The sequence below is a fragment of the Danio aesculapii genome, chromosome 16 (genome assembly GCF_903798145.1).
Source record: "Danio aesculapii chromosome 16, fDanAes4.1, whole genome shotgun sequence".
NCBI classification, from domain to species: domain Eukaryota; kingdom Metazoa; phylum Chordata; class Actinopteri; order Cypriniformes; family Danionidae; genus Danio; species Danio aesculapii.
Window position 1 is genome coordinate 46,802,006 of NC_079450.1, and position 27,318 is coordinate 46,829,323.

The following is a 27,318-nucleotide window of genomic DNA, read 5'->3' on the forward strand; positions in this document are numbered from 1 at the left end:
TACATGTGCACAACAAGCTGTACTATTTATACACAATAGAGACTATGAATGTGTTGACCAATTTAAAAAATGCTATGATTTTCAAACCTGGCATGCAGGGGTCACCAACCCTGTTCCTGGAGAGCTACCTTGAAGCAGAATTCAGCTCCAACCCTGATCAAATACACCTAAACAATTAATTAGGACCTGAAACATCACTTGATAGTTACAGACAGATGTGTTTGTTCAGGGTTGCAACTGAAATCTGGAGGATTTTGAAGCTCTCCAGCCTCGATTTCGCTGTTTAAAATGGCAGCCGCGTGAAATCAGTCCATGAACAGGGTTGGTTACCCCTGTATTTATCTGTGGTCACACTAGAGTTTGAGCTTGCAAAATTCTGTAGTACGGTGCTGCAGTGGTGGAATTAAAAAAGATTATTAGACATTAAAAAAGCAAGCGATTGGTCCATATTTTAAATTTCTGTCCAGAGAGGTCATGTTTTGATCCTCGATTGGTTTCATGCAGTCAAGTGATATGATTTCAAAGGTTACAGTTCACCAAGCTTGAACTTTCCAATGCAGCGATCTGCAAAACTTGACATGCGTTTCCGGTCTGATGCATTCGTGTGCGTTTGAATGGAAGTCTATGGGGAGAAAAGTGCAGTGTGACTGCAGCTTTCGAGCTTTGTACTTTTGATGACATAATTAAAAAGACAGTTGTTGATGGAATAGAAATTAAGTACAAGGGAGATAAACCCATAGCTCATTATGAAGTCTGTACACATTGATTGTTCAGACTAGAAACAGGACCAGATGCTAGAGCCAAAGTACTTCTAGAAATGGTGCATGCTGATTTAGCACAGCCTATAGACCCAGTGCCCAGAGACAGTCATATGTATAAGTATGCTTTCTTTCACAGATGACTATTGTAGTGTAGTTTATGTATTTCTTCTGAAAAAAAAGTGATATGATGACTGATACTAAAACATTCCTTGTTGGTGTAGCTCCATGTGGAAAGATTACATGCATCAGGTCTCACAATAATACAGAGTTCACAGTAACAGTACCAATCACTGAAAACACCATACTGTCCAAACCAGAACAGCTCTGCTGAATGAAATTGGAGAACAATATTTGACATGACTAAGTGCATGTTGGGTGATTCATTCCGCTGTGGTGACCCCAGAATAATAAAGGGACTAAGCTGAAAAGAAAATGAATGAATGAATGAAGTGCATGTTAATAGAAAGTGAATTATCAACAACACTGTGGACCTATGCAGTCCGGACAGAAGCAGTAGGGAGAAACGGATGTTTCAGCAATCACACAAAGCAGACAGATTACTTTAAAATGCAGATGCTAGGATTAGTGTGTTATGATTACAAAAACAAGAAAGCAAATCAAAATTGGAGTCAAGGTTTGAGAGGGGCATTTTTGTTGAATATGACACATGATATACTATCCTACCAGCAAGAAGGGACACAAACAAACTAGTGGAGTTTGTATCCAAAATGAATACTGAGACATAAGTGACCGACACTTATGTCTCAGTATTCATTTTTTGGATACAAACTCCACTAGTTTGTTGATGATTTTGAGATCAAGAACAATCTGAGTCTGTAAAATCAGAACCAGAGGTTATCCCACAAAGTACTCTGGAAGAGGCCATTGTAGAATCGGTGGAAAATAAACCAGAACTTAGGAGATACCCTAATAGAGAGGGTGAAAAGACTTCTTATTTAAGCAATTATATATATTTTTTAAAGCGATGTGACCAGCATTGATTATTGGTACAGTCTTGTGTGCAATGTAACCCCCAAAATACATGGAAGCAGTAACATCAGCAAATGCAAATGCAAATGAATGAGTTAAAGCTATGGATAAGAAAATGCAGTTGTTAAAGTAAATAACTTGAAGACAAAAATCTAGTGGGGGAAAAATAGGTCCAAGAGTATGGACATTTTTTGTTTTAGGTGTGGTCCATGTCATTCTGACTCCGAGGTAATATGAGGAAACACAACATTTTTATATTTTGAGTGCTTTTTTTAAATATAGTATTTCAAAATTTAGACACACAAATACCTGCTTTGAAGGGACAGAAAAGTCCTCAGGCACTGGAGCGAATGCCACTTCTGCTCACCAGTGCACATTCTTAGAGTTTGACTGAATAATTCAGAAACAGCTCTTCTCAAAGGATAAAAAAACAGCCTCATAAATACTAATTAGAAACTGAAGTGTTGCCATAGTTCTCACAGTCCTACACTACATCACCACAAGTGAATCTGCCCTCATGTAGATTTTAAACGTGAAAGATGAAAATAGGGGAGAAAAGCTCAAAATTAAGCAGTTATGTACTACAATTAAACCTAAGAAATGCTTACATTATTTATGTCCAACTCGCCCAAATCTGTTAAAATCTCAGAGAATTTTGTCCAGTTTTATGACCCTTCAAAAAATGAAAATTGAAAAGAAAAGCTCAAAGTAAGGCAGTTTTCCCTACAATTTAAGGTAACAGATGCTAACGTTGTCTTAATTGATGTTCAACACACAAATATGTTAAAAACTCAGAATTTTGTCCAGAGGTTTGATGAAAAAAAAATGTTATTATAAAACTTTATTCATCCCCAAAAAAAATTCTCCAGTGAATGCTTGTTAAAATACAAAATCGTACAAAAAAATAAATAACCCATTTAGTAACAATTAATAATAAGGTCCATAACTGAGATTGCAAAAAAGTAACTGTCCATACTTTTATCCCAGATCTTTAATTAAGAGGGTCGAGTTTTACAGTTTGATAGGCACAGATATGACTGACTTCCTGTGGCATTATATAGTGGACTTTGGTGGTCAATCTAACAGAACGTGCTTTTTTGACACCAATGTCATTTGTAGAATATTTGATTTTATTGTCAATTATACTGAGAAGTTTCAACTGCATTCTTTTCTCAGACACCTCAACCAGAGGCTCCACTCCAACCACAGAGCCCTTTTTTTGATGAGCTTATAGAGTCTGTTGGCATCAGCTGCTTTTACTCTAATAACCCAGCACACAACAGCAAAAAAACAAAAAAGGTCTATACACTGACTCTTTTTGTATAGGCATTCCATTTCCTTTGACTTCCAGTTTGTTGTCAGTGTGGACCCCCAGGTATTTATAGCTGTCTACAATGTCCACCTCAGTGCCCATGATGTTCATTGGGCAGATGAGAGTCCTCTGTCTCCTAAAATTCACCACCAGCTTCTTAGTCTTTGAAACTTTAAGCAGCAAGTGATTTAATCCACACCACTCCACAAAACTGTCAACCAGACTCCTATATTTGACTTCCTGACCCCTTGTAATACAGCCTACCTTAGCAGAGTCAATCAAGAACTTCTGCAGATGGCAGGACTGTGACCGGTGTCTGAAATCTGAAGTGTAGAGTGTGAACAGAAAAGGAGACAGGACTGTCCCCTGAGTAACCACTACTCTGCTTAGAATAATATCAGAAGTGATGTTCTGCAGCCTCACATGTTGTGGATGACCTATTATGTAGCTTCCAATCCATGCCACTTTGGAAGTATCCACCTCCATGTCCAGGAGCATATGACTCTCAAGTTGTTGACCGACTCCGCAAGTCTTGGAATCTTTGCACAATGGTTCTCATATGCTTTCCAGCGACCATTGGTAGTCCTTGATTGTTTTTGGGCACAGGTACAAGGCATGATGTTTTCTTGTTTTGTACCATCATTGTTCTCATGCTCAGGTTGAAGATTGGTTAAAATACTCCACTCAACTGTATAGCATAACTTCTAAGCACCTTGGAGCTGAGTCCATCAGTGTCAGCAGTCTTGTCAAGATGAAGGCAACTGAAATCTTACGTCCTGTGAGGTGATTTTGAGTGAAGACAAAGTAGACGATGGTTGTAGGATCTAGAGTGTGGGGACTGAAGTGTGTGGGAACACAAGTAAACTAATCAAACCTTTAAAAAAAAAAACGGTTAGGATTATTGCTTTTATTGTAGTCTCCCTATTGTAGTCCACGGGTTCAATCCTTCTTTCAAGCCCAGTACTTGTTCTCATACTGGTCCACACCTCTCTCATGTTGTTTTAAGCCAGTGTGCTCTTCAGTTTTCTACTGTATCATGCCTTCCCCTCCTTGATTTTTTTTCTTTCACCTCAACCTGTGCTCCTCCCTTTCACTATATCTGAATGCAGTCTTCATTATATTTAGTGAGGCATTGATGTCTTTAGTCATCCAAGGTTTGTGTTTACCCATATGTGCTATAAAAGCCAGGCAGAGGCAGTACAAGTGTTTGCTATGGGAAATATTTGTAGAGTTTCAGTGTCGTGTTGAAAGTCAATTGAAGGCTGAGGATGAAATGCAATTGGTGGAACCTGATTGGATCCAGTAGCTAAGATTTCTCCAAGCTGATAGGTGATATTAAAGTTGAATCGTTCGAAGAATAAGGACCAGCGAGCTTGACAGGCATTGAGCCATTTGGCATCTCGAAGATATCGGAGATTTTTGTGATCAGTGTGAAGGGAAAATTCATTCTTTCTTGAGCCACGGTCTGCCCAAGATGACATCAACATTGGTGTGAGGAAGGTTGAGTAAAGTTAACTTCTCTTGATGTTTAAGAGGGGAGAGAAGAATCACTTTTTAGTGCGTTGGTATGGTATGTACCCTCTGTATGGTGGTTATCTTGTACTGAATCTCATTTCGAACAGAGGGAATATGATGCTTGGAAATGAAGTTGGATGAGAAAGTTTCCAGCCGCTCCAGAATCCACCAGCACATGTATAGGGAGAGTATGGGATTTCACAATTAATTCTGCTTGCATATGTGGTATATGTGACACAGAAGATGTGAGCGTAACGCTGGGCAGGCCGAGATGAGGTGAGTGGATTCCCCACAATACAAGCAGAGTTGATTGTGTATCCGCCGTTGATGTTCGGAGGATTCCTAACGGTATGCATTAGTGATCATGGGCTCTTCGGCATCCGGTGCTGGTGAAGGAACTCTGGGGGGTGACATTGGGTTAACAGACATAGAAGAAGGACAGGCAGATAAATGTTAATATATGCTGATAGTCTTCTTTATGAAAGTCTCTAAATTGGCATTATCATCATAAATGAACATTTGTTTATGGATTTGAGGTTTCAATCCCTTACGATAAGCTGCTAGGAGGGCGACTTGATTCCACTCACTACTGGCAGCGAGTGCTCTGAACTGCAGCGTATATTCATGTATGGTAAGGTTTCAATTGAAGGAGAAAATCATTGCAGGTGCTCTGTTCGATTAGCTCAGGGAACAAGCAACTGGTATGCTCATGATGACCATCAGGTTGGAAATGGCGATCAAGGGAGCAGAAGGCAGGGTTTGATGCATGGTATGGACCATACAAGCGAATGGGTCCCAAGCGCTTCCGGTTAGCACAGCGCTAGCTTCCATGGCCATGTATTTTTCTTCTGGGCTGGTATCCTGTCACGCTGGTAGACAAGGAAGGTTATCTTTTATGGGTTTTATTCAAAAGAAAATTACTGAATCAAAGTGAGGAAGCAGGAGAGTAGGCTTGTGCCGGTATTCGGTAATGCGATAAATCACGGTAATGAATATGCACGATATTGTTATCGCGGGCACTTCAAAATACCGTGAAAAATAATAGATCCGAATTTATATTCTTAGAACGCGCCTTGGCTTATTTTCCATCAACCGCTTGAAGAAAAACTGCGTATATGCTGCGCAGAACTGATGCGCACTCTGATGTAAACAATCCCCGCATGTAGAAGCCCTGTGTGCGCAGTGCGCGCCGCCGCTGCCACCGCACCATAATCCTCACACGCATGCCATCTGTCAGACCGGGCACTTTCCCGGTGTGCCGACGTACTTTTTGGGCCGGGCTGATCATCGTCTTATGATCTGATCGGCCCATAAAAGGCTTAGCAGCCTTATTCTGCCTTATTGATTGACGCTGCTGTGATCTGTGACTCTCTGAAAGTAGATGCTTTTTTTCCCGGACAGACAGACCGGGCCGGCCCATGTGACACCCTGCAGCCCATTGGCTCTTTTCGGTATTGACATTGGGCTGGCCCAATCACAAACTCCTATTTTGGACTCCGCGTGAGCGTGCGTCGTCTGTGTGTATTTGTCAAAATAGTCGAGAGTCAGAGAGAAGAAACGCAAGGGAGGCGCAGAGAAATCGCGGGAAATACACCGGCGTTTCATTTAGCGGTTCTGAAAAGTTCTCTGTTCATTCTAGTACATGGCTAAAAACGCAAATCTCGTGACCACACACTCTCTGCCCAGAGCTGCAGCCACTAGTTCAGCGGGTAAACATAAACCCCAGGTCAGAGTATAGTGCATGTCAGACAGTTCATCTGCTGGATGATCTCATCTCACTATAGCTGTTAAACGTGATATTAAATTCATCTTGTTGTCTCTATCTAACAATTCTTATGTCTTTTGAATCACTTGTTCTCAGTTAACTGTTTTGGCTGAGTGCAAAGATAAGCTAATATATTAATTTATGTAACCACATACACTGATTCTGCACATTGACTGATTGCTAACCTTTATGGTTTAAATTTAATGTACGTTATACTGTTATAATGGCCATTATTGGTTATTAAAACTGATATTCTGCAAAAGAGACAGGGTAAAGTTCATTCTTTTCAATGGAAAAGCCCTGTTTTGTTATAAATATGCAGTGTGAAGATGATGCTCATAAAAATATGCAGCTACACGAGGCTGTTTGGTGTCTGTTAATCATAATATCAAAATGAAACAAATTTGACTTATATTATGTTTTCATTGTTTAGATAGTGAAACAGCAAGCAGGATGAGGTGAAAGAGGTTAAAATGTAACACTGTTCCCTTTGAAGATTTACCCATGCATTATCAGGCAGTTTTTGTTATGTTTATTATTGAATATAGGCTGAGTCGATAGTGTATTGAATAAGCTAAATTGGCTGTAGTGTATGAGTGTGTGTGAATGAGTGTGTATGGGTGGTTTCCAATATTGGGTTGTGGCTGGAAAGGCATCTGCTGCATAAAACATGCTGGAATAGTTGGCAGTTCATTCCACTGTGGCGACCCCTGATAAACAAGGGACTTATGCGAAGAAAAATAAATGAATGAATAGTGTATTTTTTTAGAACTCAACAAATATCTTTATGGACAGCATACAAAAATTTAATTGAGATTAAAGTTTGTATTTATTTATTTATTTCATATATATGGCTTTTGTGTTTTATAGAATATGAGTTGATAAGGAGGAACGCTGCCGACAATTTATCCCCCTTTAAAAAGGTTAAAGTCAGAAGTTTGGAAATATTTTGGGTTCCAAAAAAATGCAGAGGGATTACAAAGACGGTTTCCCTTTTGCACATTCACTTTGATATAATTGCTCAAGTTTACTTTTATTTTGTGTATTGTTTTATTTATATTTATTTGTATTTAAATGTTTGAAGTACTTTTAGTTAATTAAAAAGTTATTAAAGTTTTGTTATTGAAGTTTTTTGTGTTTTTTTACCTGTTTCTCTAGTAAAATTACAATATCGTGATAATACCGTATACCGTGATAAAAGCTCAATCAATTAATCGCAGCATGAAAATGTGATACCGGCACATGCCTACAGGAGAGTGGTGTAAAGGTTGTTAGCGATCTCATCAACAGCTCACAAGGTAAACATCTGATGCTAGCGATCTCACACACAGTTCATTCTAGGGAACATCAGAAGTTGAGTATTCAAACACACAGTTCATCAAGTAAATGGTAGATCTTTAGGTAAACACCATAATAGTATAATCACTTCCCTTATTCAATTGTTTGGGGATCCGAAGACACAAAGGAGACATCCATGGAAGAAGAGGAGGAGTAGAAGAAGGAGAGAAGGTGAAGAGAACCATCCGACTTCGATACCGGCCAATAAATGGGAGAATGAGGTCGGTTTATATAGTGTTCTTTGATTGGGGGAACAGGTGCAGATGATTAGAAGGCTGGTGATGGTTCACGGGAATTGTGAGAGGTGGTTTGTGAGGGAAAGCGGTGATTGGAGGAGCAGGAACGAGCCGAGAGTGTGACGCCTGTGTGACCCCATCCTTTGAGTAAACACAAAAAAAGTAAAATAACTGTAAAGTGTATTCAGGTGGACAAAAAAACTACTAAACTGTTGCAGTGTACTCAAATACAGATACAAATACTCTTTTGAAAAACTGCTAAATTTTAAAACTGCACTTTGTTTTAAATATAATACTTCTGTCTTGACCATGCAGTTTTGCAAAACATGTTCAGACAAATTTACAAAATTTTGAATGATGAATTTGTATACCTTTTCATTTGCTTAGTGTGTGGTAAGACTCTGCTGTTATGTCATCTTATTGCCCCCACACCGCAGTGAGTCTGGGAGCAAGGGCCATTTAGAAACTTCTTGCTGCATTAATGATTTTCTGTAACTCATTAAATGTGGAATGTTCTTATTAAAATGTTACCTTCCACATCCTGCAGGCTATTCCTAGAAAAGGCAATTACTCTGTTCGCATTTGTTTGTTTGCTCCTCCCAATCTCTGACCATGTATTTCAAATAGGTCACCCATAATGTCTATGGTCAGTTGATTTGGCTGGTGACAAAACACGGGCCTAAAAGTTTCTGGGTGTTGGTCTCTGAACCTACATAAAAAAGTAGAATGATTCATTATTAAAGATAAAATGTAAAAGCATTCTGTATATCAAGTAAATGCACATGTTGATTTAAAAGATTCATCCAACTGACTTTGTATACAGTACCTAAGTCTTAAAAACCTTTGTTTCAAGTGGTTCATGAGCACGATTCACAACCTGAATCCTGATCTTCAGCCAGCCTGTCTCTGTCATCAATGCTTGAGAACCGAAGTTGGCTAGCTAGTCCACCATGGGCTCAGCTGTTCAAGAGTTGTGACAAGCAAATGGCATGTACATTTAAATTTTATTTAGAAATGTTTCAAAGAATATTGTTTGATAAACAATATTTTTAAACTAATCTATGGCTTTTAAGTGCATATTTAAGTACATTTAAGAAACCATGATGGTATACAAGTAAATGATACGTTTATACAGTTGTAAGCAAACCTTTAGATTTTTTTTTTTTATAAAGCTCACAGTTGGCTACATTATTCAAGACAGGTCTGCATATGTCTGGGCCCTGAACTAAACTGTCAAATAGGGTCTCTCCATGCACAAGACTGCCTGCAACAGCGCTTTCCTCTTACAAAACACCTGTCCTCCATCGTGGCTGACATAAAAATAGTAAATATGTCAACACAACAGCCTTAAAAGATCTTTAACAGTTATGCAATATAGAATAAAATGTATACCGTAAGAATCAAGACCCAAGTTTAGACTGCCCTCTTCTCCATCAAACATTGATGATTGCATTAGTGCCATCAGGGGGAGACATAAAAGGATTGTAGGAGAGTCTTTTGAATCCCTGTAGAACACAATCTAACAGAGATGCACTGTTGATATTAAACTTGCAGGTTTGATTGGAGTTTGTTTATGTTGCTAAAGTTCTTAAAAACTTGTTTATTAACTTAAAAAGTTGACCATGTATTCTAATAACTACTGAATCAGACTGATTAAAAAAAAAAAAAAAAGAGGCAAACTCTACAGGTCTTGACAGTTCATGTTTTCCATACATTGTTTTTGCGGGTAAAAGGTTTTTTTTTTATATCAGATTCTACACATCCTAAATTGGGGTGACAAACTAAGTTCATGGATAGCTGCAGCCTTTCACAGTTTAGTTCCAACCCTGCACAAATATACTTGTTGTCAAACAAACCTGAAGGACTCCATTAGCTTGATCAGGTATTAATTAGGGTTAAAGCTCAACTGTGCAGAAGCTATGGCCCTCCAGGAAAAGCTGGGATGAACTAGTCCTCCACTAGAGGATGACACACTCCAACCATAAAAAACAGAGTACAGCCAAATGAACTGCAAGTTCAACAATGTGAAAAAAACAAAGAAGCTGAATCAAACTGTGAAATGTAAAATTGTATTCTGAAACCATGAAGCCAGTACAGAAATGAAATAGTAAGAATTGAGATGTTTTTGTACAGCACATGTTCACTTTGTAGTGTGGGACAGCTTTTTAAACTGAACCAGTTTGCCACTATACTGTAAACCATGTATATTTATAAGAATGTTGAGTCAGAAAATAATAGGCACACCTGCATTCACATGTGTCCAGTTATTTGAGCTACATTGACACATCATAAACAATGTGATGCCCTTTTAGGTCATGGCCAGTAATCTTGTGGACAATCCAAAAAAAAAAAAAAAACATTAGGTTGTGGGTACAGCAATGTTACTAGAAATTATCAATCATTCACTTATGTTCACTTATGTTCCCAATGCAGGAACAATCTTAAAGGGACGTACTGTTGACTGTTTGGTGTAGTGGTCAGCAATGATGAATCTCTTTGTGATAAGGGGATCGTGAAGTAAAGAGCAGGGAGGGGGGGGGAGGGGGGGGATCGTGAAGTGAAAAGTGAAGAGCTGGGGGCAAAGGACAGAAGAACAAAGACTGTTATACATTATCAGACACAAGTATTTCTTATACTATGGCTGTTACTGCAATGAAAAAAAAAACTTTGTACCTGCAGTAATGTTGCAGAGAGACACGCATATCGACAAAGCATACAGCGGACTGATGAAATTTTTTATGGCTGCTTTCTGAGAGCGTTCGGCTGTATGCGAATTTGGAGACATTGAAGAGCAAATGTTGCATGACCAGCTGGTGGAACGTTGCATTCAGGAGAGACTTTTGCTTGAAACAGACCTCACACTGAATAAAACTGTCGTAATTGCAGTGAAGATAGAGACTGCATCAAAGAACTCAGAAATACTTGCTGATACTTTACAAGTGCAGGCAATACAGAAAGCAGTTAGCAATTGTGAAAAAATAGGACACTGCCAAAGTGTGTCGCTCATCACAGAAATAGGTGCGTGAGATTATCATACCAGAGCTCACTGTCTTATACATGAGTGAACCTGACTATGAAAGATAAAATTCAGTGTTGTGTGCAAATTAAAATGGTAAATGGTGTTGATAATAGACACAGGTTCGTCAGTTTCAATACTGCCAGAGAGTATTTATGGTGCACATTTTGCTTCATGTCCCGTCAGTTCACCTACAGTAAAATTAGTCTTTTATTCTAAAGAGGCTGTTTCCCCACAAGTGTTTTCCATGATGGTAAATCAACTATAGGTACTTTCTACATAGTTAAGCTAGGCTCACCTGGGGGGTGGGGGGGACGGTCCCCCTCACTTTTAGAGACAGACCATTTAGAAACAGGTGATGAATAATTACATGAACGTAAACTTTTGCATCTCATTCAGCTGTCCCCCGGCTTCTAAAATGTCCACCTAGCCCTTGATCAAAGGTGATACTGTGATTAAAAAGCAGACTTCTAACCTCCTGCCAGTAGACTGGATTTGTACACAAAGTAAAAGTAAAGCAGGATATAGTATCTGTCCAGCAAAAATCAAGAAGACTACTATTGTCAGTGAGACAAGCTAGAACATGACGTAATGGAGTAGGTTGATGCTTCCCCATAGGTCTCTTCAGCTGTAGTGACACATAATAAGGGTGATGGAATCTGCATGTATGTTGATTTAAGGGAGCCTAACAAATCTATAGTTGTAGATAGCCATCCAATGCCCCATATCAAAAAACTACTAACATAATTACGTAGAGCAGCAGTGTTCTTAACAATAGATCTGGCCTCAGCATACTATCAGGCTCCACTGCACCCTGAAATTAGAGATTTGACGGCATTTATAACCTAAAAAGTTGTTTCATTATAAATGTGTTCCATATGGCCTAACTTCAGCCGCCCTTGCTTTTCATAAATGTTATATGACCATTCTGCATGGATTGCCATGCAAGCCTACCTGCATGATCTAATTGTGTATGAAGACACAGAGGACACTCATGACATTCTGCTTAAATGCAGTACTTCACCGTCTAGAAGCAGCTAAACTGCTGCTGAATATGCAGATATGTAAATTTAAGCAGCAGATACTAAAATGTTTGGGTCACACTATTTTCAGAGGACAGGGACTACAGCCAGACCCTGAGAATTTAGCTGCTATCATACATGTACCTGCTTCCCATGACTTACTCTCACTACGCTCTTTCCTTGGCCTTACCTCCTAGTTTGGTAAATTCCAGATTACGGAACAGTGATAGAACCTCTGCATGAAATCATGAAAGCATCTAATGACTCAAGTTTTATCTGGACTGAAAAGGCAGAGCAAACTTTTGCTATCCTGAATATGCTCTTAGCACAGAGCCCCATTCTAGCTCTGTTTGATCCACACCTACAGTACCTACCTACTTAAATACTGATGCTTCTGATCTTGGTGTGGGGGTGTCCTTTCACAGCTACATGCTGACAGTACAGAGTGTATAGTTGCATTTTCTTCCCGTACACTTTCGCCAACCAAAAAAAAGTACTCAACTGTAGCAACTGTAGCAAGAGAAGCGTTGGCTTGTGTGTGGAGTGTTGAAAAATGGAGGACATACCTTTGGGGGGAGACATTTTGTCCTGCTAACTGATCACCAAGCCCTTACAGCGCTCCTTGCATCAAAAAGCACAGAGGGAGCTTGCATGCAGATTGCTACTGTAGATGGTTAGCTCATCTGTTATGCTACTCTTATGAAGTTGCATTCCGTCCAGGGAAATACAACAAGACAGCAGATTGTCTTTCATGACTTTCTCTACCTGACAAGGGTAATACAACAGAGAAACCAGAACACAGTGTCTCACTTGCTTGCTTTGTCTGTCTCTGAATTAATTTCTGCATCAGAGAGCTGCCCTGTTGTTAGTACAACTCCATGTACAGAATGAGACAGGCTGGCCTAAAAACAAAAAGTCAGTGAAACTCTACTTACAGATCTGACATGAGCTTTCTGTGGAGGGTCTATTAATTGTAAGGGGTAACTACTGCTTAGTAGTTCCAGTGTCATTGCGTACAAGACTCACACGAAGGACACCAAAGCACTGTCAGAACAAAGCAATGGCTTTGCGACCTCTATTGGTGGCCAAAAACGGTCCGAAGTGTCAAGTCTTTAATTGTCTCCTGTGTAGCATGTCAGTTAAATGACAAAATTGCCAAACTCACACCTGCACCTCTCATACCTGTAGAATTACCTAGTGGCCCATGGAAAGATAGCCATCAAGATAGCCATCAACATAATGGGACCATTTGAAGACGCTTCATGGAACTACCATTATGCCATAACTCAGTAAGTGGCCAGAAGTAACATTTGCACTACAAGATGCCATCTTAAGCTTTCTGGACACAATATGTAGTAGAAAAGGAAATCCACAGAGTTTAGTCTCTGATAATGGCACACAGCTAACCTCTATTTCTGGAAGAGTGTAACATTCAACATATGTTCATGTACCGCACGTCTTTGGACTGTGGGGTAAACCGGAGTACTCGGAGGGAACCCACACTAACATAGGGAAAACACGCAAACTCCACACAGAAATGTCAACTGGAAGAGTGTGAGGAATATGCTTCTAAAAAAAGAGAAAATGTTGTGTCTACAGAGGTATTAGCCACTAGAAGGCAGTGTGTAACAGGATGGAGGAGAGTGAGTGAAGAGAGAAAACTGCATCAGCTGGCTTCTCTATTTTTAAGATAAAGTTCAGACACTACACTATCCATTACATGAATTGTGAGTTAACTAAATAAAAGTATCATTATTAGAGTTTGTTAAAAAAGATACATTTTAGTTAAATGTGCTCACATTACCTCTTAACAATTGATTTAGTTTCTGCTTTATATATATATATATATATATATATATATATATATATATATATATATATATATATATATATAAAGCAAAGATGAAATCCTGTGGACCCCTACGGCCCTAGGCTGCACTAGAAAATCTGTCCATAAAAATAATAAACTAAACCGTACCAAAGAACAGTTCTGCCGTAGTCCAACATGCACCGAGAAGAAGTCTGAATTATTGCCAGAAATGTGAACTGAACTCCAGCTACACTCATACAGAGACCGGACAGCCCTTAACAGAATGCCTTCAACCCATATTTCCAGATCACCCACCACAGAATGCCACAAGGAATACAGTTAAATGCCTTCTCCATGTCCACAAAACATGTGTGGACTGGTTGGGCAAATTGACTTGCACAGAAGTGCAACAACAAAACATCATTCTAATTCAGATCAGGGAGGCTGTTCCTCCCCCAGTAGAACAACAGTCCCCTCTTATTGCAATTTCCCTCCCAATGACTCCATGAAGACTGGAAACTCTGCACTGGTGTTTGGCCCATACGCAAAAAATACAGTGAGAGACCTAGCCCTGGACAGAAGGCGCTGAGAGGTGACCTTCTTGTTCACTGGGGAAAAATCCAACACTTGGCAGCTAAGCTGGGGAGCTATAACCAAGCCCATACCAGGCCACCACCTTTTACTGTAGGCAACTACAGTGTAGAAAAAAAGTACAGCCCTTCTCAAAAGTCAAGAGTCCAAAATGTGTGTGGAGTTGAGTCCGACTATTGGTAAGAAGTAAAACAAGGCATCTACTCTGTTAAAATATCTTGCATGTGTTTATTTGAGAGTGCATCATGCTGTGTGTATGTACAGTGTGTGTGTGGAAGAGAGAGCACTGAGAGCTGTAAGAGCCAACAGTAAAAGCTCTGGAGGTTTATTGGGGGTTATTATAAGACATTTTAATCTTTATGACTTAAGAACTTTCTTCACTTGAACTAAAGAGAACTACGACTTTGTTTACATCTTGTATTTAGATATAATTGTGTTAATCAAGTTGATAAAACCAAATTCAGGATTGAACTGGGTGTATTAAACTTGTCAACTTTTCATTTCCCAGAGGTTGTTGAAATAGTGTGCTATATTGGGGAAAACGTGATCATTATGGGACACTTAAAATGTATTAAAAAAAATCCATATGAATTGAGCAGTTTTTATTTTATTTTATTTGATGAACAGATTTTATTGATTTTTGTCAAACAATGTTTACATATTAAATCATAGAAGCTGAAGCATGCTTGCTCGATGCCCATGAACCAATGAGATTCTTTTTTGTATGTTCCATCAGCATATTTTAGCTTTTCAACAACCAATGAGGCTCGATCTTGAGTGTCAAGCTGGTTCGGTTTCTCTCCACCGCACAATGTTTACATGTATAAAAGCCTAAATTAAATCTGTTCATCACACAAACCAACCATGCCTCCTCACAAGTCTTTCATTTTAGGGTGTACTAACCCTTTAATAAAGCACAGACCTCGTTACGCGTCATTAAGAGTGTGAACGTTGTCCATGATGATCAATTGGTTTCCACTGCGTCTCAGCTGTTGCAGTGAGAACCCAGGATGAATTGTCTAAACAGTTACAGATCCATCCTGTTGTGGGCCATTATTACCTGCTGTGAGGCCTCTGCTGGACTCGCTGAGAGGGATGAACGGCTCTGCAGTTCATGCTAACCACTCATTTCCCTCTCCGGGACGAAAGTATAATTTTCTCATCTCCTGACAAAGTCTGCGTCATACCGCGACCCATACAGATGATCCTAGAAAAACACAGCAGCAGATGGTGTATGTTTCTTGATTGTGCACTAATGGTTTATAAGCTGCATTGAAATCAATCACATGTACAGTTCAGAGAAATGAACAGGCTTGTTTGGAAATTGGTGGTGCAATGGTAAGTCCATTAAAACTTTAAGTGTCTGATCACAAGTGCTATTAATTGTTGATTTCTGATCCACCATAAACAAATGCGCCCCTGGACCACAAAACCATAAATATTATTTTGTTAAGTTGTTAAAATGCTGTTCTTAGCAATGCATATTAATAATCAAACATTACTGTGGAGATATTTACAGTTGGGCATTTGTAAAGTATATTAATAATGAAACAATCTTTAATATCCTAATGATTTTTAGAATTAAAAAAATATTTATAATTTTGACCCATGAAGCCTCAGTCAGCAATCAGAAACCATAGTACATAATTGAGTAGTTTAAGTCAAGGTTATTTCAATAGTTTTGGCCACATTACCTGACAACATGGATGGGCCATTACTTATAAAATGGGGGTAACAACATGTTCTTTGTTTTATCACGAAAAATGTGTATTCAGGGGTGGTAAGTAAGGGTCTGGATTTGAAATCTGATTTGATGGCCATGCTAACCCAGGCTGCTTCGGTGGTCGGGCTAGAGATGGCTTGTCCCCCAGCTCTGCTGCCAGACCGATCAGACAGGTATTACGTGGAGGCTGAAAGGAAGGGGAAACCCTCTAAGCCTCCCGTCCCCTTCTTCCCAGAGGTGCACAGTAAGTTCACGCAGCGCTGGAGGGCACCTTTTTCTGCCTGGTCTGCGTGTGCTTCCGTCTTCACCTTCCTCGATGATGAAGCAGCCAAGGGGTGCGAGGCGATTCCCCAGGTCGAGAGTGCAATCGCAGTCAGTCTTGGCCACATGGTGCTTCTTCCTTGCATGGTCAGCCTCGGCTCCGTCCAGAGCATGTAGGTTCTCTGCGTCACTTGTCCAAGAACAGTAAATGTACTGCGAAGCATGCCTGAGACGGGCCACTCTGAGAAAAAGACATTTGCGCTTTCCTCAGTGGAGGGCTGGGGACACCCATATTATTACAACCAGGCTGCTGGCCTCACGGCCGACCGCTACCTTATTTTTAATAAAGAGCAATTTCTCTTTTCTTCGGGTGTGACAACCCAAACACTGCCAGCTTTGGACGGTATGCCTTCCTGCTTGCAGGATCTGTGCTCTTCACTACAGGCTCCGAGAGTGCCAGAGGACGGGCTTTTTTTATTACTCTCCATATCCTTTCCAAATGCATTCACACTCTTTTTAAAGAATACATTTCCACTCACACAGCCTGTACCCTTGACACCATGCTCATCTTAGCCTTTTTTGGTTTTTTGAGATGTTTTGAACTAACAATAACATCTAATTTCAACCCTTTTTCGACCCTAATTTCAATCCATTCACCCCATCATATCTGATCTAACTTTGCAGGATAAAGAAACCCTTTGTTTCTTTGGAAACACATAAAATACCCAAAGTACCCTCTACCTACATTTTTCATACATACACACACACACGCATGCACGCACACGCACACACACACACACGCACACACACACACACACACACACCTTCCAAATCCTCCTACCATTCTAACACTTCAGCAGTGGCCAAGAGTTTAACCTCTGTGGTGCTGGCGTAATCTAATTTTCAGAGATCGCCACACCCCTTGCCACACTTTTTTTTGCCCCAGAACCATTTTCCAGCCATTCATTTAGAATAGTAGCAGCCACCACAGCAGCCCACAACGGGCTCTCCCAACAACAGATCCAAACCCTCAGTCGTTGGTCCTTCGATGCCTTCAAATCCTACATTCGACTCAACCAACACCACCTCAGCCAAGATGATCCTTTCCAGCTGGCTTTCACTCTCCAGAGTTTAAGAGCATAAACACGACTCTGCCATTTCCTCTTATTTCCCCCCTTTCTAGCTTTTCTACCTCCTTTCCTCCCTTCCTTTTAGCTTTTCCTATCCAAACACAAGCTATACTTCACTCCCCCACCACTTCCGTTCACCACATCTCGGAGTCCCACAGGGGTCGCTCCGAGCGCGGTGATGCACTAAATGAGCTCCTATACACTACCATTTCTACATATCACCACTGATATACTCCCCAGCACCCCCACAGCAGTTAAATGTGTCACAGCAACCAAACACTTCCACAGAGCACACATGGCCTTTCAATACCTACTATCATTTCACCACTCAAGCAGCAATAACTTTTTTCATCTTTGGTCCTGTAAAACCTTTCCTTTTTGCCATCTTACTAATACATTGTACCAGCAGCCGGATATAGCCTTAATCTTCATTGCTTTGTGGGGGGTTCTTCAATACGCAGCTTCTGTCCCGCAGTTCTCGAGATCTACCTAAGCTCAAACTCCCCTCTCACCCTGCAAACCGGACGGTGCCCCAGGCTCATGGATCTTATGAAATCAGGGCTCTCCCCCAGGACAGCATGCCAAACACTCTTTATAATCAATCATCAGCTAAGTGTGAACTCTTGAAGTGAAGTTTATTTATAAATTAATTTCAAGAGGAGCACGTGCTTATGATTGATCACCGCTGGTCCGGCATTAGCTTTCACTGATTCACCAATCAGTTGATTCCTAACTCAATATAAATAACCAGAGTTTATTACTTCAGTTATCTTTACCTTGAAGAATCCCCTCTTCTACCCCTACTCCACCTCTTTTTTCTTAATAGGGCAGCATGGTGGCCCAGTGGCTAGCACTGTTGTCTCACAGCAAAAAAAAAAAAAAAAAAATCAGTGGTTCCTTAACAGGCCAGTTGACGTTTCTGTGCAGAGTTTACATGTTCTCCCCATACTCACGTGGATTTCCCCTGGGTTCTCCGGTTTCTTCTCACAGTCCAAAAAACATGCGGCATAGGTTAATCGACCAATCCATATTGACATTATAGTCAAGCTCTTAACTGATAGTATATCCCTATACAGCAATCCTTAATTTATCACTAGCCCCATATAAAGGTGGAGTTCTCGAGACCCACCTGAGCTCAAACTCCCCTCAGTTTTAAATAATTTCTAATCTAGTCCTTGGGAGGTACGCTTTTTTAGGGCTTCTCCACACTGTAACTGTCCCGGGGGAAGTGAAGTGAAGGTGGACAATACGTTTCACATTTTTCACAGCCCTAGAATTTTCAAGGCACCATTGGAACAGACATGTGGCATTGTTAGGAGTAACCAAAGGTTTGGCTATAGTAGCCTGGCCATGTATATTGACCCTGTGGAGCTCCTGACGAACAGTTTTGGTGGAAACAGGAGAGTAGAGGTGCACATTTAATTCTGTAGTGAGTTGGGTAGGTGTGTTTTATATGTTTTTTTTTTTAAACCTTGATCGCTAAATTGGTCAGTGTTTAAATTTCATTGTCCAACCCCTGTACCTATTTATAGAGGTTTCCTTATAAAATAAAAACCTGGCATACTACAACAAATATTGCCTTTCAAAATTAACATAAAATAGATTATACTGGGTCATTTTTTGTTTGTTTGTTTAATTGAGGCCATCTAGGCTATATTTAAGTTTTCTGCAAAAAAATTGCCATTCGTTAATGGCAATAGGCTGATTTGGTCTCACCTGTGCTTTATCTCCTTCACTTGCCATGCTGAACTCTCAGAAACAACAGATCGACATGTGAAGAATGTGACGTCGACAACAATTTTAAATACTAAGAGGTGACTGGACAGGTCATAAAAGGTAATCGAAAGAGTACAAAAGTGGAACTTTTTTGGTTTGTTGCAGTTGTTTTTCTCACCAAACCAATATTAATAATGCATATTCTGTGGATAACAGGGCACACTAAACTATGGGAGGACAACTGGATGATTTGTTTTTTACCAAGAATTATTGCACCCTTAGTGCGAACCAGAAATTGCTGCAAACTTTTATTTCAATCTGATATCATATTTACAACTGAAACTACACATACAGGGTGTGGAGTTTTAGTATTGTTCTCCTCTTATTGGATGGGGCATGGCTAAGCATATTTTGCCCAAATCGTCAAACTAGGACTGCCATTCCAAAGTGAAAGCAAATGGTCAGATTTTGATTAAAGAATACCAAAAAAAGTTATTTTTTTAGGAATTAATTTGTAGGAAGTTATTGTTCACTTTAAAACTAACAATGTGCGATAGCAAAATAAACATTATAATTTTTGATGTGGACAAAAACATGGCTCATTATTTATTATGTACTAAATAATATATGTATGTTTAAAGGTAACACTTTACAATATAACAGTATACTTGAGTAATAATGTTTTAAATATATCTTTTCTAAGGTACTTAAGAACTAAATGACATGAATTGAGTATACATTCCTCATGGAAGGATGTTTGGCACAAGTTGCAGTAAGAGACCCATAATCACAACAGTATACAGCATTTCATGTGAAACACAATTCAAGTACAATTATGCGTAAAATACACATTGCGTATCGCCATTAAATCCCAGCATTTTCTATTTGATTATTGCACTAAGCCACAAAACATGCTCCATTGCATTAATCATGCAACAAAATGCGTTTTATGGCTCGTTTCTACTGACTGGTACAGTACGGTATGGGTCGGTATAGGTCACCTTTATCAGGCTTGCGTTTCCACTACCAAGGGTACCCTTTTGGTGGGTGTGGTGTATGACAAAAAAGTTGCAGTCGACGTCATTTTCGCTCGAGAAAATGTCTACAGTAAAGCTGTACGGGTTGCCCATATATCATATGAGAAGCTCTTCTCACAAAACAGATGCTTTACACACATAAATACGTCTGTATAAATGTTTATTACTAACTTTTCTATGAACATGAATTGATTATAACTGCAGATCAATGACAGTGCGAAACAGCCTACTGTAACGTCTGTAATTATATAACAAATAAAAATAAATGAACATACATATATGAACACATACAGACCCTTACAGTGTCTGATATGTTGCCAATTACAAATAAACTACACACAGCATACATTTAGTTCTTATTTAGGTTCAAAAACAACAGGAAATATGGCCCACGGTCAGAGCAGACCTCTCATCTGTGTCTGTAATCTTCAGCAGCACGTGTAGCCTCTAGTCCAAAAGTGAAGATAATAGTTAAACAAGACAGTTTGTTCACGTTTGCTGAAAAAATAATGTGCTCCTTTTTTCCGGCTTCTCCTTTTTTTCGCACTTCACTCTCGCATTTGACAGTATCTGACAGGATCGGGTTTCAAAAGCACGTCAATAATCAAGCGCAGGTTATTATCATCAGCTCAAGAAGTTTGTTATTTCAGATATAACGTTAGACACGCGGTGAGCACAAGCACGAAAGCGAAACCGCTCGCGCTGCAGACTGGCCCGAAAAAACTATGGAGCACACGGTAAATATGCTGTTCTTTTTGGCTTTGTGGCTGTTCATCAAGACGACGACAAGGTTTGTTTGAGCCCGGGTCGACCATGGCTCGTTATTATATGTATATATCATTCTGCTGTAATCTCTCGCTGTGTATTTCAAACATGGCGGGTTTTTGTTTTCATTCTGGCTTGTTGCTTAAGCGAATGACGTATCTCTGTAAACCAATAGCATTCAGCTGCGCATCCAGCTTCACGTTTTGGTACCCTTTCTCGTGTTAGGTACCCTTTCGAATGTACCCTTTCAAACCATACCGTACCACTTTTTCAGCAACCGAACCTTACCGTACCGCTCAGTGGAAATGGGCCATTATGTGCATTTGATTACACACTGACATAAAAACCTTTCATTTTCTAAAAATGCTGGTTTAATAAACAATACTCTAACAATACTAGGGTGGCATGGTGGCTCAGTGGTTAGCACTGTCACCTCACAGCAAGAAGGTCACTGGTTCGAGTTTGAGTTGCCATTTCTGTGTAGAGTTTGCATGTTCTCCCCGTGTTCGCGTGGGTTTCCTCTGGGTGCTCTAGTTTCCCCCACAGTCCAAAGGCATGCAGTATAGGTGAATGGGATTAACTAAATTGGCCGTAGTGTATGTGTGTGTGTGTGTGTGTGTGTGTGTGTGTGTGTGTGTGTGTGTGTGTGTGTGTGTGTGTGTGTGTGTGTGTGTGTGTGTGTGTGTATGAATGTGAGAGTGTATGGGTGTTTTCCAGAAATGGGTTGTGACTGGAAGGTCACCTGCTGTGTAAAACATATGCGGTTCATTCCGCTGTGGCAACCCCTGATAAATAAGGGACTATCTCACTCAGTGAGATCTATAGGAGCAACTTCTGTTAAATTTTAAGTGTATGTTAAAAAACTGTGTAAAATCAGGTGCCATTATTCTCCTTCAGTTAAAGTAAATTACTTTCAATAGACCATAAATAACTGCTTAAAATTCTAAAGTATTTCCATAGCCTATATTATAAACATGTTGAACTTTACTACTCTACTAAAGGAAATAACGATAGGAGCTTTGGCCACAGAGACACTTGTGATATTAATGTCACGTTAAAATACCAAGTGTAACATTATTTTCATGACTGTTAACAATAAAGCACAAAGCTTACCTTTTAACTCACAGTAGTCATGTATATGGAAAAAGATGGATAGGCATGCTATATAGGCGAAATAGAGAATAGCTTGTTTTACACACACAGAAGCAGGGCCGTTCCAGCGAGAACCCATTTTGCTGGAGGGTGGTGTGTTTTGAGAGGGAAGCTCCAGATGTACGTGGTGCCGCGTTGTTTTGTGCGGTATACTGGACATTCATATATGTTCTTCACATCCTGCTGGTCGACGGGCACTGCTCTTATGTACAGCACTGGCATTGCTGGAGTCAAATCTTTCAGGACAGCCTCTGACAGCAGACCTGAGGTGCAATCCCAGCGTGCACCTGTGGATGGATCAATTCAGATAGATATTTAATCTTTATCCAAGTGGCATTTACTCAGTCTAATTAAACATGTAGATGTTTTTGGCCATTCATTTACACAAATTTTTCAAGTTTTGGAAAACTATAGAGTTCATAGGGATGACGTCATGCATGCTTAGTATGTGTTCAGTCACTCACAAGAATACTTGACAACCAAAACAACAATGGACATCTACTGGAAGGCACATGCTCAGACATGTACTGTAGTGTACTGTAGTAACTACAGTACACTACCTGACAAAAGTGTTGTCGTCGATCCCGGTTGTAAGAGCAACAAATAATAACTTAACTTCTAGTTGATCATTTGGAAAAGTGTCAGAAGGTAGATTTTTCTGATGAATCATCTGTTGAGCAGCATCTCAATCATCGTAAATACTGCAGAAGACCTATAGGTACCCACATGGGCCCAAGATTCTGACAGAAATCCGTCACGTTTGGTAAAGGAAAAATCATAATTTGGGGTTACATTCAGTAACTCTAAATGCAAGAGATCTGCAGAGTGAATGGCAACATCAACAGCCTGAGGTATCAAGACATTTGTACTGCCCATTAAATTACAAACCACAGGAGAAGGCAAATACTTCAGCAGGATAGCGCTCCTTCTCATTCTTCAGCCTCCACATCAAAGTTCCTAAAGCAAAAAAGGTCAAGGTGCTCCAGGACTGGCCAGCCCAGTCACCAGACATGAACATTATTGAGCATGTCTGGGGTAAGATGAAGGAGGAGGCATTGAAGATGAATCCAAAGAATCCTGATGAACTCTGGGAGTCCTGTAGAAATGCTTAGTCATACACAATATTAATTCTTTCCCCACTGCACCATGACTCTATATTCTATAATGTACATTATTTCTGACAAGACTTTTGTCTAAGCAAAGTCAGACCTTACTGTCCTAATTAAATAATTAAAAAACAAGGCATGATCATATTTTATTTTGGTAAAATAAGCATAATCTAAAGGCCTTTTTCTTTCATATAAGTCACTTCTAATACCAAATGATCAACTAGAAGTCAAGTTAGTATTTGCTGTTCCTAAAACTTAGATAGGTGACAAGACTTTTGTCAGGTAGTATAATGGCTTGCCATGAAAAACATAATAATATAAATATAGTTTAATAAAACAGTTTTTAGTTGTTTTCACAGATTCGTGAGAAGGGGAATCATTTTGATAATGGTTTCTTCTGTACTTTTCCAAAACAGAACAACTTTACAGATTTTTACTGATTTAAGTTAGTGTTAAACATATAGACAACATCTGCAAAGTTACAATGCTCAAAATTCAAGGCAAAGGGAGATTTCTTCTTTCACAGAATTCACTTTTAAAGACTACAACAAAACAGTTGGTATGGGCTACAAAGGCTTTGGTTGGTAAAATCACAAATACCACCCCCATGAGCACCTAACAGTGTGGGTGGGGTCATGTTGGGTTGTTTTAGGCCACTGGTTGGTCAGCGAATAACTTTACGAAGGTACTTAAGAACTAATTTGTAATTGACCTGAATTGACAACACACTAGCCAGCTGACCAATTTGAGTTCATGGATTTCTGAGTAGCGAATTTTACTTGACTAAGTTTTTAAAGAGATAGTTCACCCAAAATCAATATTTACTCACTATTCATTCTCGCCTAAGTGGTTCTAGATCTTTTGGTGTTTCTTTATTCTGTTGAACACAAAAGAAGATATTTTGCAGAAAGCTGGAAACAATTGACTTCCATAGTAGGAAAAACAAATACTATGAATTCAATGGTTACAGGTTTCCAACTGTCTTCAAAATATCTTCCTTTGAGTTTAACAGAAGAAAGAAACTCAAACAGTTTAAGTGAAGGGTGAGTAAATGATGACAGAATTTTCATTTTTGGGTGAACTATCCCTTGTGTGAAGTGATTCAAAGATTCAAAAAAACCCTTGAGTACTTTTTTTGAGATTTTAACAGATTTGTGTGTGTTGAGCATCAGTTAAGACAATGTTTAAGCACCCGTCGGCTTTAATTGTAGGAAAAACTGGATAATTTTGAGCTTTTGTCAGCCAATTTCATCTTCCGGGTTTAAAATCATTTTTGGGGAGGGATCAGATTTGGTGACATAGCGCCAATCTGCCTGTCCAGTGATGACGTGTCGGTTTCTCATTATTATTCATAGCTAGGTTTTCTTATCCTATGAGAAGACCCTGTTTCTGAAAAACTGCTAATTTACAGATTTTTTTTAACGTTTACCACAAAAGTCTACCCTAATAGTCTTTAAAACGGATTAAGGCCACGCCTTTAACAAAACTGCAGCCTGCCTGGATAATACATTTTATTTCGATATATACTCCAGCCCATCATAAATCCACACATCACTTTGCAATAATTGTTTATACTCACCCTCTATGTAGAGTCCATGTATGTATGCTCCCTCTCGAGGCGGATGCCCATAATCATCCTTGCTTTTCTTGGTGACGTCCACAGATAGGCTCATCTTATCTAAAGGCCACTTGTTTTTGCGAGCTATACTCTGAATAATCGCTGCAAAGCAAAACTATTTCAGCACAAGTCTCTATTTTGAATTTTTGAATTTTCGTTCATGTTTTTTGCTCATCTCACCTGTAAGAAATGATTGGGGGCTAAAGAGTCCGGAGATCCAAACCACAGCGGGAAACACAAAGTCTTGAGTCCACGTGTCCAGCTCTCGACACTGAGCCAGAACATCACTAAACCTGCAGGATCAGATCATGCAGATCTTATTATTCAAATGGTTTAGTTTTTGTCTATATCAGGAAGATCTATGTAGGTGATTTTACCACTGAGGCAGGGTTTTAGTTGAAGGAAAGGTCAGCCTGCTCCAGCTCTCAGGAACAACATCATAGAACAGAGCCGTTTGGAGGAGCTCCATGTCTGAAGAGAGACTCAGTTCACCCTGTAATATCACGTCAGAGAACATTCACTTAAATGACACTTATTATGCTATATGTGCATGTATAACATGGTGAGCAGACGTTTTAACAGTTTTCATAACTAAACAATAGATATACGGTGCTTCCAGAAAAACAGGTGAACTCCAATTAAGCTGCTGAAACATCTCAAGAATGATCAGTAGAAACAGAATGTACCTGAGCTCAATTTAGAGCTTCACGGCAAAGCTTCAAAAATGAATTTAATCTATTTTGGAATAAGGCTTTAACATCAAAAAATGTGGAAAAATTAAGCGCTATGAATACTTTCTGGATACACTGTAAATGACTAAAACAGTAGTCCTTGAAATGCATTAATTGCTTAAACAATCCATTGCCATTTAGGAACGTCTAATATATAAGTGTGGAATTCATGTATAAATAATTTGTAATTACTTACTAATTACATTTTATTAGATGTGTATGCTGTATATTGCTCAAAACATTCTATAAAAGAAGTGCTATAAAATATATAAAATTTAAATAAAAATACTTGTAATTTATTAGTTTTAATATATTAATCGTATTTACATTCCCTCTCAGTCCAAATAAAAACTGTAATGAAAATATAAAAACTTTTTTGAAAGCAGTATTATCAAAATAATAAATACAGTATTTTCATTATACACAAGCAAAAATATATACACAACATGTGTAAAAAATGTTAATGAAATATGACAAGAACATTGTGTCAGAACAAATATCTTGATAACTTTGACAGAAATGTACAGCATGTAATAGATTACAATTAGCCCAAAATGATGCAGGAAACAATTTGAATGACAATATTCACACAACTACAGTACTTTTTTGTGCCTCAATGACAACCTGTAGTTTTCTATACATTTAGAAACTTCTGTTATGGTGTCGATGCATTGTAATAACTGAGCCTTAGCGATGGATCTGTGGTGGAATAAAAGACCAAAAACATGGAAAATACTGTATTGCATGACATTACATCATTCATGTTTACAAGCACAGGGAATGAAGTGATAGCAATGTTACATTATTTGTGATTTGTTTTGAAATTATTTTTTTTCTCAGTGGAATTCCCCTAGATAGAGAACATAAATAAATTCAGTGTGAAGGCTTGACTCATTGACTATTGCTTATTCATTAATTCCAAGCAAACAGAATGTTTTAATTCCCATGATACGGGTTTATGTGAATATAAAACATTGAGTTATCGATGCAACAATTCCTGGAAACTTATTGAAATTAAGTTACAGTAAATTATATATTGTAGATGCAACCTGTTGTGAATAATCAGGGGTAAGCTGTACTGATGCAGTGATGTACCTTGAGTGCCAGATGGAGCTCTTTTAATGATGTGTGTATGTGTTCCAGCAGTAGATTCATGCGTTCACACTCCTGCAGACAAACCAGGACATACGGGCTCCTGTGGGCCATTTTAGACATCAGCTCTGGCATATTATACTCCTCAGGCAACTTCTCCAGGAGCTCATCCACAACACTCCTCACCTGATCAACAACACGAAGAACAAACTGTGCATCAATGGAGGTTTCAGGCGCAATTGAGTGCATCAAATCACTGATGATTATGTCTTTGTATATCATCCAAAATAATACCAATGAAATGTTGTTCATTACACTGAATGATAGTATACTGTAAAAATAAATAATACATTTCATCTTATATTTCTTCTGGAGAAAGTCTTATTTGTTTTATTTCAGCTAGAATAAAAGCAGCTTTAACTTTTTTAAACACCATTTTAAAGTCGATATTATTAGCCCCTTTAAATTTTTTTCCCAGATAGTCTACAGAACAAACCATCATTATACAATAATTTGCCTAATTACCCTATCCTGCCTAGTAAACCTAATTAACCTAGTTAAGCCTTTAAATGTCACTTTAAGCTGTATAGAAGTGTCTTGAAAAATATATAGTCAAATATTATTTACT

At 39.1% G+C, this 27,318-nt stretch overlaps 1 protein-coding gene across 1 annotated transcript in view; it reads right to left on the minus strand.

Moving 5' to 3' along the window:
- Window positions 1-22,177: 22,177 nt before the first annotated feature.
- LOC130243144 (dynein axonemal heavy chain 11) overlaps window positions 22,178-27,318 on the minus strand; it is a 140,820-nt gene continuing 135,679 nt past the window's right edge. Inside the window, 5 exon segments of the mRNA XM_056475211.1 lie at window positions 22,178-22,427; window positions 24,829-24,969; window positions 25,048-25,160; window positions 25,245-25,360; window positions 26,694-26,876. Coding sequence (XP_056331186.1) covers window positions 22,180-22,427; window positions 24,829-24,969; window positions 25,048-25,160; window positions 25,245-25,360; window positions 26,694-26,876 — 801 coding nt within the window. The 3' untranslated portion in view covers window positions 22,178-22,179.